This window comes from Chenopodium quinoa, unplaced genomic scaffold (genome assembly GCF_001683475.1).
Source record: "Chenopodium quinoa cultivar QQ74 unplaced genomic scaffold, ASM168347v1, whole genome shotgun sequence".
NCBI lineage: Eukaryota > Viridiplantae > Streptophyta > Magnoliopsida > Caryophyllales > Amaranthaceae > Chenopodium > Chenopodium quinoa.
Genome location: NW_018744991.1, coordinates 3,523,892 through 3,538,934, shown reverse-complemented (window position 1 = coordinate 3,538,934; position 15,043 = coordinate 3,523,892). Strand labels below are relative to the sequence as shown.

At 36.6% G+C, this 15,043-nt stretch overlaps 2 protein-coding genes across 3 annotated transcripts; both read left to right on the top strand.

Annotated features, from left to right (window-relative positions):
• The first annotated feature begins 162 nt into the window (after window positions 1-162).
• On the top strand, window positions 163-3,737 carry LOC110706741 (ABC transporter G family member 26-like). Its single transcript, XM_021884697.1, has 9 exons — window positions 163-453; window positions 556-845; window positions 938-1,093; window positions 1,202-1,385; window positions 1,518-1,796; window positions 1,900-2,184; window positions 2,321-2,605; window positions 2,727-2,834; window positions 2,998-3,737. The coding sequence occupies exons 1-9, from the start codon at window positions 256-258 to the stop codon at window positions 3,265-3,267; spliced, it is 2,055 nt and encodes a 684-aa protein (XP_021740389.1). The 5' UTR covers window positions 163-255; the 3' UTR covers window positions 3,268-3,737.
• A 1,298-nt stretch (window positions 3,738-5,035) lies between these two features.
• LOC110707039 lies at window positions 5,036-11,839 on the top strand. Of its 2 annotated transcripts, XM_021885062.1 has the most exons (3): window positions 5,036-5,308; window positions 5,837-7,807; window positions 11,320-11,839. In XM_021885062.1, exons 1-3 carry the CDS (start codon window positions 5,111-5,113, stop codon window positions 11,428-11,430), a joined length of 2,280 nt encoding a protein of 759 aa, XP_021740754.1. In that variant the 5' UTR covers window positions 5,036-5,110; the 3' UTR covers window positions 11,431-11,839. The 2 variants fall into 2 exon arrangements, with proteins under 2 accessions (XP_021740754.1, XP_021740755.1); XM_021885063.1 differs by lacking the exons at window positions 5,036-5,308; window positions 5,837-7,807 and adding an exon at window positions 8,765-10,792.
• The last annotated feature ends 3,204 nt before the right edge of the window (window positions 11,840-15,043 follow it).

Here is a 15,043-nt window from a genome sequence, read left to right as displayed (position 1 = left end):
TGGCATTCTTTGTTAAACCTTTGAAGGATGCAATTCAAGAAGCTGATAAAAATTAATTATGAGAAAAAAGAAATAGCTAAGAGCATGAAAAAGATGATGTTCACCAACTTTTAACACATCTTTGATATATAGTTCATGTTTTGGTTGATTACAGTTGACTTAACATTATGTTAGATTGAAAATAATGCTCTGATAGTATGATACAATTTTACTTTTAGTTTAGGCTAAAAAATTTCTTGTTAAATCACAAAAAAGATGGAGATTAGGAATCAGGACGAAATCGAGGACATGACATCAGTAAAAATTGGTTCAATGCAGATTGCAGGAAGCAATGGGTTTGGTCATAACATAGACTTCATGTCACAAGCCTATCTCAGGAACAGGAGTTCTGAAATCATCATAGAAGATGATTCTTCGCCTTCAGTGGACCGTCCTCTTTCGATATATCTCAAGGTACTTAACATACATGATCATCAATAGAAACCCTACTAACAGTTAACTGCAATATGGAGTTAACCATTTGCTTTAACTTCTTTTTTTTTTCGTTTTTCAAAGTTTGAAGATGTTGAATACAAGGTAAGATACAATCAGGGATCAACAGCAAACCCAGTAAAAGCAGTGGTATCGAAAATGGCCTCACAACTCAATACAGAACATGACAATTATAAGCAAATATTGAAGGGCATAACAGGAAGCATTGGCCCTGGTGAAATTCTGGCTCTTATGGGTCCTTCTGGTAGTGGTAAGACCACCTTACTTAAAATCATCGGGGGTCGACTGCAGGAAAATGTCAGAGGAACTGTAACTTACAACAGCATTCCTTACATTGCTGCTCTTAAGAGGAGGTTAGTCAGTAACTTCTAGGATTTATGATCTGATCATTGTAGGCCAGTAATAGTAGTACATTCTTAATGAGTACTCTCAATATCTTCTACAGAATCGGGTTTGTGACACAGGATGATGTGCTGTTTCCACAGCTGAGTGTTGAAGAAACCTTAGTTTTCGCGGCATACTTGAGGCTTCCAAGCAATATGAGCAAGAAACAGAAGTACCAAAGGGTTGAAATGATTATCAAAGAACTCGGCCTTGAAAGGTCTATCTTTTTAAGAATATATGTGACTGATCATACATTAACCTACATGTATATGCAATTATTTCAATGTATGATGATTTTGTGATTGATATTGTTCTTTTGATGTAGATGCCGTCATACAAGAGTTGGAGGAGGGCTAGTCAGAGGAATATCAGGAGGTGAAAGAAAACGAACAAGCATAGGTTATGAGATTCTAGTCGATCCATCTTTGCTATTGCTCGATGAACCAACTTCAGGACTTGATTCAACATCTGCCAATAGGCTAGTTCAAATTCTTCAAGGCCTTGCTAAGGTTCTTATTTCACATCAAGCAATTTTACAAATAGCTAACTTAGCTTGTAGAAAATTTCTCAAGTATATACTCTAGCTCAATCACAATATAGCATTGGTTTGTGACATATGCATACATTTTTGCTAATGATAGGCAGGAAGGACAATAATCACAACGATTCACCAGCCTTCGAGTAGAATGTTTCATATGTTCGACAAAATTCTCCTGCTATCAGAAGGATATCCTGTATATTATGGCAAAGCTTGGGAAACCATGGACTACTTCTCGTCTTTAAGGTTCACTCCAGAGATACCAATGAATCCTGCAGAATTCTTGCTCGATCTTGCTACCGGACAAGTAAATGGCATTACTGTTCCTGATGAGGTGAAGAAGGAAAATGGCTCCCCTGTATCTGACAAGGCTGTTCTGAAAGTACATAACTCTTGCAAAAACTCTGTTACATTTTTGATTTTTGGATAAATTAATGTACTTGTAAAGTGTACATCATGATTGCTTTTGTTTGTTCAAATGGCAGTACATTCAAGTCAAGTACAAGATGCTCCTGGAGCCGAAAGAAAAGGAAGAAAATCATAGACTGTCAAGCATACCGGAGCATCTTCGAATAGCCATCCAAGTAAAAAAGGACTGGTCCATGACTTGGTGTGACCAGTTCTGTATTTTGTTTAAGAGAACATTCAAAGAAAGATGGAGGGATTATTTTGACAAGTTGAGATTACTTCAGGCACTTGGAGTAGCACTCTTATTAGGCCTTCTTTGGTGGAAATCGAAGAGTGAAACTGAGGCTCAACTAAGAGATCAGGTACATGTACTTATGATTATCCTAGTTTTTGTTAAGAATATGAAATGTATTTCCTACAATAATATCTTTAAAACTGGTTTATATACAATTATCAATATGTTTTACCTTGAGAAAATTTTTAATTTAATTTGTCTAGGTTGGTTTGATGTTCTACATATGCATTTTTTGGACATCCTCGTCGATTTTTGGAGCAGTTTATGTATTCCCTTTTGAGAAGATTTACTTGGTTAAAGAACGAAAAGCAGACATGTACAGACTAAGTGTGTACTATGTTTGTAGCACACTCAGTGATTTGTTAGCTCATATACTCTACCCTACTTGCTTCATGTCCATCGTTTACTTCATGGCCGGGTTCAAGAGAACCGTAGAGTGCTTTTTCCTTACCCTCTTTGCCATCTTACTCATCGCGTTTACTAGTCAAGTAAGCTGAACTTTAACTAAACATAGAATTAATTTATCGCGTTCTCTTTTGAATGTTGATTTACTTAGTATTAACTACTGAGTTTCGATGAATGTACTTGTTTTTTGGTGCAATCGATTAGGGGGCTGGAGAGCTTTTCGGAGCAGCAGTTTTGAGTATTAAAAGGTCAGGAATGATTGCTTCATTGATACTAATGTTGTTTCTTCTCACTGGAGGCTATTATGTTCAGGTATGTAACTTTAATTCCAGTCTTTTCAAATATTAAATACTCGTCTTAAACAAGTTAAAAAATAAAGGTTACGTTACATACACCTAGACCTCTTGCAACGTGTATTGTGTATCATAATTTGGTAGTAATATATACTGATTTATTGTTATTGTTATCGTTGCAGCATATACCAAAGTTTATGAGATGGTTGAAGTACGTATCGTTTATGTACTACGGATTTAGGTTACTATTGAAAGTGCAATACTCAGGTGACCAACTATACGAGTGTGAAAGCAGTGGAGGATGTAGGCCTCTGCAGAGCTCCCCTTCCTTTGACACCGTCAATTTAAATGGTGGCTTGCAAGAAGTTTGGATCCTTCTAGCCATGGCTCTCGGCTATCGGGTACTCGCATACATTAGCCTCCGGAAAAGAATCAATTCTTGCCATCTTTGATCATCTAGATGTACTACTAAAACTCTTCTTCTAGACTGATTGATTACTTAACTGTCAAATTGTTGGTAGGATAAGTGTACGATTAATGATAGAGAATATACACACAATTATATTTATTCTATTCATCCATTATTGTCAATTTATTTATGAAGTGTTAAATAAAGATGGTTATGGGTCGTGCCAAGCCAATGTGATTTGGGGTTAACTAGTCCAGGCAGATGACCTAAGTGTCATGCTAAAGCCTTTTTTTTTTTATTATTTTTTTTTTTTTTTTTTATTATTTTAGTGAGTTTTATCGTGTCGTGCTAGGTTGTGCTATTCCTTGTCGTGCTCCCGAATAAAGGCAGCCTAGGTCGGCATGCACACACAACAACAATTTTTTTTTTTTTGGTGATGGGATGTGGTGATACACGGCTAGTCCGGCTTAGTGCTATCTTTAAAATTAATCTAACTATATTTTAATTCACTTTATATATTTTAATTCACTTTGTTTTGGCAAGTTGAGTTTCCAAAAGTGCAAAAAATTAGACATTAACTCACACTTGATCAATAACGTCTGCAAACAGTTTGATTTATGCTGTTATGCATGTTAATAGTCATGAAGCACTAATCTTGGATGTTTGTGAGTTGGCCTAGCTTTACATCCAACCGACTTGATCTATACATAATCATCTTTTATGTAAGGCATGCAATGCACCACACTAGGGAATTAAACTAAGAAAACTATACTACTTAAACCCGAACTAGATCCAATTCAACTAATAATTCCATAATCCAAATTTCATAATTCAATTCCGTATCCATTTTCATGAAACCTAACTAGCGATTAATAAAAAATTAATAACCTAACTTATGGAAGCAGTTGGCCACTATATGTACAATGATGCATGATTCGTTACGTATGAGTAACTACTAATGCAATATTAGCTGATTGTTCCAATATTATAATGGAAGTTTCGTAGAAAATTCCTAAGATGACAAAGGAATAACTTCTGAGCGAGCTTATTAAAACCAAAAGGTAAAATTTAAGATTGCACAATCATGATGTCAGATTAAAATACAAGAACAAAAAGTTACCACTGCTGAAGAATTTTGTATTAGATGATAGTTGAATTTTTAGAATAGATATATAGTGATCTATCAATGGCTAAACAATGTATCCAAGTACATGCTACGGTGCTACCCCTAGTTTTGTCCATGCTCAAATTTTTGGTCGTGCTAAATCGAGAGTCTAATCACGTACAAGTCCAGTAATGGTTGGAGATCTTGGGATAGCTCATTAGATTGGACTACTAGTCTGAATGAGATTTATTTCATGACAATAAACTTGAATATGAGCTTAGAAAGGTTGCATTATAAAACTAATTGACAATAGATGGAGTAGCCCACCAGACTAATTATTGTGTTGATGTGTATAGATATACATAAATAGCGAGTATCAACTAGATTAGTCAGCCAAGGTCAAATTCGGACCACTTGTAACAAGATTAATCATCTTTTGTTCATCTAAGTGTTCCATAATCTGATACAGTAATTAAGCAATATGATTAAGTAGTATTGATATAAATTAGGCCATCTTAGAGATGTATGAAAAAACAATGATCTACCTACTTTTAGCATATGAAAATCATTTACTTCCTAGTAAGATCCAAAAAGGAAAATTCTTGATAAACATCATCTTGTCAAGTTGTAGGCGGAACAAATTATTTTTTCTTGTGTACTGTATATATATATATATATACTACCACAATATACTAAAACTACAGAACCCAAAATTTCTAGAGAAAAAATTTAAAAAACAAGCCAAAAATGGGCTCATTCTTGTAATGTATCTAATAGATATATGGAGTCATGTAGCAGTACTGTCCCATGGAGGGAGATGTTTCAATCTGCATCGTTTCGTATGCCTAAATCCGATCCTTTTTCTGACACTGAAACAACTGATCATGTACTATCTCCTAAGGATCATGCTTTGCAAACACAAGGATTAAGCGCGATTTATGTACCAGAAGCAGCTGGCAAAAGTTCATGTTCTTCTGAGGTACATCTTTGTAGGCTAACATTATATACTAGAGTTAGTAGTACTAGCTACTTCATAACACTTTTCATAACATTTTAAAGGGTTGATCTTATTTTCTATCTATGTAAATGATTTCAGTCTCAACATGTCTTTGAATTCAAAATGTTTATCACTTCTTAAATAATTTCTTTCTATTCTCTTTTTCTGTCCTGTTTTGAAAACACACACAACTTTCATAACTATATAGACCGAAATTGAGCCTAAGCAAGCCTACTAGTTTAGGATTGATAATTGACAGCAAATTACAAGAACAAGCTACCATTTGTTAGTTTGATTTCTATGAAATACTGAATTTGTTCCTAGCTAGTTTAATTTTTAAAAAAGTCGAAAACTTGATATATTTACTGCACTTAGATGAGGTAACTATGAGTTCTACATGACTAGAACTTCGTATTTAGTCATGTAACTTGTCTAGTTGTCTTACCTCCAGGATCAAATTGAGAAGGAACATAACACTAACCAAAGGCATAATTCCTTGCAAAAATGCAGATTCGTGGGTTGCGTTCTTATTCACTAGATCATAATCCTTCCAGCAGCCTCAACCTGAATTCAGAAAACTCTTCATCTGTCCCTTGGCAAGTCATGTTTCGGACTGCTTCGTTCAGCAGGCCTGATTTATCTTCTCGAAACCAAAATCCAATCGCCGAGGATAGTGCAGCAGCTACAGAGAAGGCAGGACATGATATTCTAGTAGACTCTAAACTCGTAGAAGTGTCAACTGATGAAAGAAATGTTACAGGAAGCACTTCAGAGACTTCAGAAAGAATTATTGAAAAGATAGAAGCTAAGCAAAAAAGTTGTTTTGCTTCTGATGCTTGGATATGGGTTGCAGTCTATGTTACCTTAGGACAAGCAGCAGTCACAGTTCTGATTTCTCTATCCTACGGAGTCTCCAAATTGCTCGAAGAATACATAAGACCAATTATATGGGCATCCCTTTGCTCGATTCCTTTAAGGGGAATCCAAGACACCCTTGTTGAGTTCTGGTCCGAGCCTCTTGAAGCAGGACTAACTGATGCAATTTTAGCAGTACCAGTGGCAATTTTACGAGCTTTTGCAGGAACATTAATTGATGCTCGCGATGTATTTTCTTGGGTTTTCTACGGAGAGAACAAGCTCAAAGATGTAAGGCCAGAAAAAAATGGCTTCATAAGGTTGGTCCGAAGGCTGGTTTCGTTCAGTCTCTTCGTGTTTGCTTATGAGCAGATTGGAAGATTTGGGGCCTTCACTCTCATTGGATTAGGCTTCATGCTCAGCTCGAATCTCTCAACTTCAACAATCTCTGCAGTTTCTTCATTAAGAAGTGACAGTTTTCGCCAAAGGAGCAATACTTGTACACAACAAAACAAGGTAAATAATCCTAATCTTGATAAGATTAGCAGGGTTGTTAGTCAGGGGATATTAAGCAGGCTGAAAACAATCCTAGCAGTAGGACTAATTATCGGAATGATCATCGGAAGTTTAGCTGGTTTGATGTTCTTCACTTACCAAATTGGAGCCGAGGGAAAAGATGCAGTGATTTCGATAAAATTCCAAATTGAAGAGAGCAACTATGCAGAGAACATCTTCATTAAGAAATGGATACAGGAGAATCATGCCATGGAGTTGATGGATTGGTACACTTCTGAATGCTACGAGACATTATTACACCAGATTGATAAATTCGCGTATAAATACAACTTATCAGAATTCATAGAAGTAATCAAGCATTTTGCCATCACTCCATATAGTGATGATTTCCCTGAAAATTCATCCATTTTCTTTGGCCCTCCCCAGGCAAGAAAGTACACCTTTAAGCTTAGAAATCTGATGGAGAAGCCGGTTCTTAATAAGGCGAAATGCCTTGCAACTCAAGGGATGGATTTATGGTTCTGGGTACTGACAAACAGCAAGTTCCTCCTAGATGGAAGTGCACATTTTCTGCTGTACATAGGACATGTAATGGTCTCAGGAGCAGCAGGAATAATGCAATTTCTGCTACAATCAGTAGTATTTTTCTGGGTGTTGTACTACCTTCTGACATCAGATTCTAGTGGGGTGACTGAGCAAGTAATGAAGGTTCTTCCCCTTCAAAAACACGTCAAAGACCGATGTGTCGAGGCCTTAAACAATGCTATATCAGGAGTGCTTTTGGCAACAGCAGAGATTGCCTTCTTTCAGGGGTGTTTTACTTGGCTTCTTTATAGGCTATTTTCGGTACATTTTGTTTACATGTCAACTATGCTTGCTTTTATCAACCCTTTGCTTCCAATTTTTCCTGCTTGGCTTCCGACATTGCCTGGAGCTGTAGAGTTAGTTTTGGATGGAAGATATTTTTTGGCAATCAGCTTCTGCATAACTCATATATTGGTGTTGGATTTTGGAGCATTCGAAATCGCAGAATCTGTGCCCGGTTATAGCACCTATCTTACTGGTGTTAGCATCATTGGAGGCATGACTTTGTTCCCTTCTGCATTAGAGGTAAAATTTACTGATCAAATTCCCCTTATTCTGTTACTTGTTCTTGTTTAATTTCCTGAAACAAACATATATACTTTAATACTTCATGCTTGAAAAAAAGAGTACATAAAAGATTCACTTACTAATTCATGTAGCATGATTCATCATTTTACTTAAATAATTTAACATAACTTGATTTTACGTATTGTTAAATATACACCTCCAAGACTTTATCAATTAACTTAATTGACTAGATGACGTTATTCTATGATCATATAGTATAACAATAATAAAACGGAGTTATCTTAATTATAACTTAAGAACTCTACAAAAATTGACAATTTTGCAGCTTACTATTTGGGGAAAAGGGATATAATACACTTATTTGTAAGTTATTTTCTTGCATTTTATGATGATTACAAGTGATATATGATGCTGAGTTGCTGAATGCTTAAGCTTAGGCATGTGAGCTTTCTGATAATACTAATTGATTAATGAAGGTTAGCTTAGCTATGAAAAAAGATAATTAGACTAGATTAAACCCTTAATAAATTTAGACAACGAAACATCATTATAAGATATTCAAAAAGCCTAATATCTACATCAACCACTTTCCCCCACCAAAAAATAAACAATCAAACCAATCTCTCCTCTATCAACTCCTCACATAATAAAATCAATCTTTTTGTCTCTTCCTTAATCAATAATTTCCAACCTCTTAAATTATTAAATTCCTATTAAATATAGAGTATTATTAACTTACAAAAATACTACGTATATATATTATACATTACTCTCACATTTTCCTTTAAAAATCAGTAAAAAACTTTAACTATGAATAATTCTTGTTCATATAAATGTGATAACTTGTTAAATTCCTGTTTTTTCCATATAAATTACAAATTGTTGAATTTTAAAATTGTGCAAATGCAAATGTGACAAACAAAAAGAAGCAAAGATATTTTTTTTTAAACAAAGAAACTGAAGATCATTAATTAATTAATCCCAATATTATAAACATTTTATTATATCCACCCAATCAAATTCCACCCGTTAAATTGGGAAAAAAGTATTAATTTTCTCTCTCCTACTTTTTTTCATTTCTCCATCAAAAAAATTCAATCTTTCCACCAATTTGATCATCATCTTTCCTAAATGGAACTTGTCCCATATTCAGACCCAAATGACCCTTCTTCTTCCTCCTCCACCCCACCTTGGCAAGACATGTTCCGATCAGCTTCTCTCCGAAAACCCACCTCCCCACCACCTCCACCACCGTCTACGGCGGCGCGTGACTCCCACGCGCCGCCTCCGTCTCATTCATCTCTCTCCGGTGACCCCCAAGTCCGGCTAGCCATGTACATAGCCATGGCACACGCCTTCCTCCTTTTCTCTCTCCTAACAGTTTACGGCGTTTTCCGGCTCCTCGAAGGCTACCTTCGCCCCCTTCAATGGGCCGTCCTTTGCTCAATCCCTTTACGTGGGATTCAACGAACCCTAGTTTTGTTCTGGAAAGATCCGTTGCAAAAGGGTTTTACCGAAACGATTCTCGCAATACCCGTTTCGATTTTCCGGGTTTTCGTTGGTACAATCGTTGAGATCCGAGAGCTTGTGTTCAAAAGGAAGGAGAAGAAGTCGGATTCCGATGAACGTCGCCGAAATCGTCTCCGGAGAAGTGGGTTTTTCCGGTGGTTAAGGTGGTTGTTGTCTTTTAGTATTTTTGTTTTGGTTTATGAACGATTTGGGGTTTTTGGGGCAATTGGGATTTTAGGGTTTGGGTTTTTGTTTAGGGCTAATAGTGTTGATTCTACAATGGATGCTGTTTCTAGTTTTAGAAGTCAGAGTTTTAGGAGAAGTAGGGTTAGTGCTTTCTTTAGTCGTGGAATTTTGAAGAGATTGGAAACTATTGTTGCAATTGGTTTGATTGTTGTGATGATTGTTGGGTTCTTAGCTTGTGTTATTTTCTTTTCGTATAAGATTGGGGTGGAAGGTAGGGATGCCGTTTTCGGGTTGAAATCTCATGTAGAGGAAAGTAATTATGCTGAAAGAATTGGGTTTAAGAAATGGATGGAAGAGAATGATGTTCCTGGGATGGTTGATAGGTATACTACTAAGTTTTATGACACTGTTTCAGAACAGATTGATGGGTTGGCAATGCAGTATAATATGACGGAGTTTGTGGCCGGTATCAAGCATTATGTGATTAAGCCGGCTAATGCAACTGGCCGGTCTACTGAGTTGATGTCGCCTTCTCCTTATGCTGAGAAGCTTATAAGTTTGAGGATGAAGTTTAAGGATCGAGAGTGGTGGGATATTTATACTGATATTGATGCTATTGCTAGGGAGCTAATTGCTAGTCGGGTTGATTTAGTTGAGAAGGTGAAGGGTTTTGCTGTGCAAGGACTCGATGTTGGACAGCGTGTGTTTTCAAGTAGTAAGTCTGTTCTTGGTGGAGGTGCTAAGTTTATGTTTACTATTGTTGGATCAATCGTCTCTGGAGCTGCAGGTTTTATTAACTTTATATCGCAGTCAATGGTATTCTTTTGGGTTTTGTATTACCTTATTACATCGGATTCTGGAGGTGTTACTGAGCAAGTGATGCAATTGCTTCCTGTCTCGAATGCAACTAGAACTCGGTGTGTTGAAGTTATTGATAAGGCAATTTCCGGGGTTATGCTTGCAACTGCTGAGATTGCTTTTGTTCAGGGTTGTTTAACTTGGCTTCTGTTTAGGCTGTTCTCCATTCATTTCTTGTATATGTCCACATTACTTGCATTCATTAGTCCTTTGTTGCCCCTTTTCCCGCCATTTGTAGCAACTGTCCCTGCTGCTGTACAGTTTGCATTAGAGGGTAAATACATACTGGCAATTTGTTTATCAGTAATTCATAATGTGCTCTTGGATTATGGGGCTTCTGAGATCCTGGAGGATATACCTGGTCATAGTCCATACCTTACCGGGCTTAGCATTATCGGTGGAGTGGCATTGTTCCCGTCTGCTGTTGAGGTAAAACTAAATTCGGGGTGGAATTCTTCTAATGCATCTTCATATCTTGTTACTGATTTACCAACTAGCTTATCAGCTATATGCATGTCAACTGTCATAATCAACTCAAACTGTTGCATTTTCTGTAGGGGAATCTAGTTTTTCATAAATTGCATAGTGTGTTTTGAGTTTATGATCATTAGTTTTAAGTGATTTTATGATTTTGAACCCTGGAGGTTTTTGTGTCGTAGAAAATCACCCATTTACTTATGAGGTAACAGATGTGAAGATAATGTTATCAAACGAGTCGGAGACATAAATTACAATTCTAGTTCGTATTAAAGTTGCAGCAATAGTTTGAAATACTGATCTGCTCATTGCTGATTCATTGGCTTTATGTGGATTTAATTTTCGTGAATGTGCCATTGTGATGGCTTATCTTTCCATTTAGGTTTTGGTGCTTAAATCTTGCTTTCAAGTCCTATGTGGCTAGCAGGTTAGGGTTGGTATTTCTCTCATACTGAATCAATGTTTCTTCTGTGATGCAGGGAGCAATAATGGGACCTTTAATAACAACCGTTGTTATCGCCCTTAAAGACTTGTATGCTGAGTTTGTGCTGAACGAAACAATGGAAACAAAGGAGAAGAGTAGTGAGTAAATTCAAATTCAGATTCCATCTGAGTACCGCCCTCAGTTATGAACAATGGCTGATCTACTCATACCAGTCTGTCTAGTACATGATTTCCAGGAACACATTGCTCAGAAAATATGATTCATTTTTGGGAGGATAATTTATTTGGCAACTTGATTGAAAGCTGTGTCGATCATTGTTGTTGTAATTTTAAGGCAGTGCATTTGTAAATTTGTATTATTCATTTCATAGTCTGTTTTCAATTTTTGACAGTTTGAGTGGTATTCAGGTCTCCCATTTTTGTTGTACTTAAAGGCTAAAGCCATTCGAATCGAGGTCCTTCCAAACTTATGTTGTAAAGAAATCATAAGAATACAAATGTATTATTTGTTTTACAAGTTTTCCAATGTTGATAAATTGTGTTTACTTATTTTAATTATCTGTAACTTGCTTCTATGCTAGGGGACTAAAGGGCGTATGATATTGTGGTACATCCTTGATTGAAGCTTTCATGTTTGAAGTTTGTATGGTGCCCAAACATTTTTTAAACTGGTTTTACAACGACTTAACTCTACTCGAGTCAAAATGCAAATGCAGTAACAATTATAAATCAAACTGCCAAAAAAAAAAAAAAAAAAAAAAAAAAAGAACACAATTATATATAGAACGGAGTAATAAGGGATCATCTTCATCTACTAGTCAATTCTTTCTTTCATTGATTAAATCTACTTGCACAAACAATTAGAAAAGTTCCACAAACAATTAGCCATCAATTGTGGAATATTTTGACCTTTTTTCATCCGAAAAATGAAAATTGCCGAGATTTTAACTATGGTCCCTAATACCTTTCTGGAGTCCAATTGGGCGGGTGGATGAAACCATCCAATTTGCCTTAAAACGGTCAATTTACCCGTTTTCGTACTAAAACCATTTTACCACGGATATTTTTGACAACATATAATGGTCATATACGGTTCCAAACGTCATTATATGACCCTAAGATGTATCCCCTAGGATCTAAAGACTTTTCGCCACCGAGCCCCGTAACATCAAAACTTTCTCAAAAAGCGTGGATAATAATAGCCTTTAGTTTTGGAATTTTCTTACTTGCCGAGATGTTAACCATGGTCCCTAATACCCCCCGGGAGTCCAATTGGGTGGGTAAAACCATCCAATTTGCCTTAAAACGGTCAATTTACCCGTTTTCGTACTTGCACCGATTTCGTGAACTCAAGCCTACCACGGACATTTTTGACAACATAAAATGGTCATATATGGTTTTAAACGTCATTATATGACCCTAAGATGTATCCCCTATAATCTTAAGACTTTTCGCCACCGAGCCCCGTAACATCAAAATTCCTCAAAAGCGTGGATAATAGTCTTCAATTTTGGAATTTTTTTGACCTTTTTCGCCCAAAAATAAAAATTGTCGAGACGTTAACCATGGTCCCTAATACCCTCTGGGATTCCAATTGGGTGGGTGGAACCATCCAAGTTGCCTTAAAACGGCCAATTTAACCGTTTTTGTACTTGCACCGATTTTGTGAACTCAAGCCTACCACGGACGTTTTTGACAATATATAATGGTCATATATGGATCCAAACGTCATTATAAGACTCTAAGATTTATCCCCTAGGATCTCTAAGACTTTTCGCTACCAGGTCTCGTAACATCAAAAATTTGTCAAAAAGCGTAGATAATAGCATTCAACTTTGGAATTTTTTGACCTTTTTCTCACGAAAATAAAAATTGTCGAGATGTTAACCATGTTCCCTAATACCCTTCGGAAGTCCAATTGGGTGGGTGGAACCATCCAATTTGCCTTAAAACGGTCAATTTACCCGTTTTCGTACTTGAATCGATTTCGTGAACTCAAGCCTACCACGAACATTTTTGACAACATAAAATGGTCATATATGGTTTTTAACGTCATTATGACCCTAATATGTATCCCCTATTATCTTAAGAATTTTCACCACTTAGCCCCGTAAGATCAAAAATTCCCTAAAAGCGTGGATAATAGCCTTCAATTTTGGAGTTTTTTTTGACCTTTTTTCGGCTAGAAATAAAAATTGCTGAGATGTTAACCATGGTCCCTACCACCCTCCGAGAATCCAATTGGATGGGTGGAACCATCCAATTTGCCTTAAAACGGTCAATTTACCCGTTTTCGTATTTGCACCGATTTCGTGAACTCAAGCTTACCACGGACATTTTGACAACATATAATGGTCAAATATGGTTCCAAACGTCATTATATGACCCTAAGATGTATTCCCAAGGATCTCAAGACTTTTACCCACCGAGCCCGTAATATAAAAAATTCCTCAAAAAGCGTGGATAATAACGCCTTCAATTTTGGAATTTTTTGACCTTTTTTCGTTCGGAAATAAAAATTGTCGAGATGTTAACCATGGTCCCTACCACCCTCCAGGCCTCTGGGAGTCCAATTGGGTGGTTGGAACCATGCAATTTGTCTTCAAACGGTCAATTTACCCGTTTTCGTACTTGCACCGATTTCGTGAACTCAAGCTTACCACAGACTTTTTTGGCAACATATAATGGTCATATATGGTTCCAAACGTTATTATATGACCCAAAGATGTATTCCCTAGGATCTCAAGACTTTTCGCCACTAAGACCAGTAACATCAAAACTTCCTCAAAAAACGTGGATAATAGCCTTCAATTTTAGATTTTTTGACTTTTTTTCGCCCAGAAATAAAAATTGCCGAGATGTTAACCATGTTCCCTAATACATTCCGGGAGTCCAATTGTGTGGGTGGAAACATCCAAGTTGCCTTAAAACGGTCAATTTACCCATTTTTGTATTTGCACCGATTTCGTGAACTCAAGCCTAACACGGTTATTTTTGACAACATAAAATGGTCATATATGGTTCCAAACGTCAAAATATGACCCCAAGATGTATCCCCTAGGATCTCAATACTTTTCGCCACCGAGACCCGTAACATCAAAAATTCCTCAAAAAAGTGTTTAATAGCGTTCAATTTTGGAATTTTTTACCTTTTTTCGTCTGGAAATAAGAATTGCCGAGATGTTAACAATGGTCTCTAATATTATCCGGGAGTCCAATTTGGTGGGTGGAACCATCTAATTTGCCTTAAAACGACCACTTTTCCCGTTTTCGTATTTGCACCGATTTCGTGTAGTTAAGCCTACCATGGACATTTTTGACAACATATAATGGTCATATATGGTTCCAAACGGCTTGATATGACCTTAAGATGTATCCTTTAGGATCTCAAGACTTTTCGCCACCAAGCCCTGCAATATCAAAAATTCCTCAAAAAGCGTGGATAGCCTTCAATTTTAGAATTTTTTGACTTTTTTTTTCGCCCGGAAATAAAAATTGCCGAGATCCATGGTCCCTAATACCCTCCGTGAGTCTATTTGGGTTGGTGGCAACATCCAATTTGCTTCTATGCTAGGGGACTAAAGGGCTTACGATATTGTGGTACATATCCTTGATGGAAGCTTCCACGTTTGAAGTTTGTATGGTGCCCAAACATTTTTTAAATTGGTTGTACTAAGACTTTTAACTCTACTCGAGTCAAAATGATAATACAGTAACAATTACTCTGTATATTCAAACTGCCAAAAAATAAACAACTAT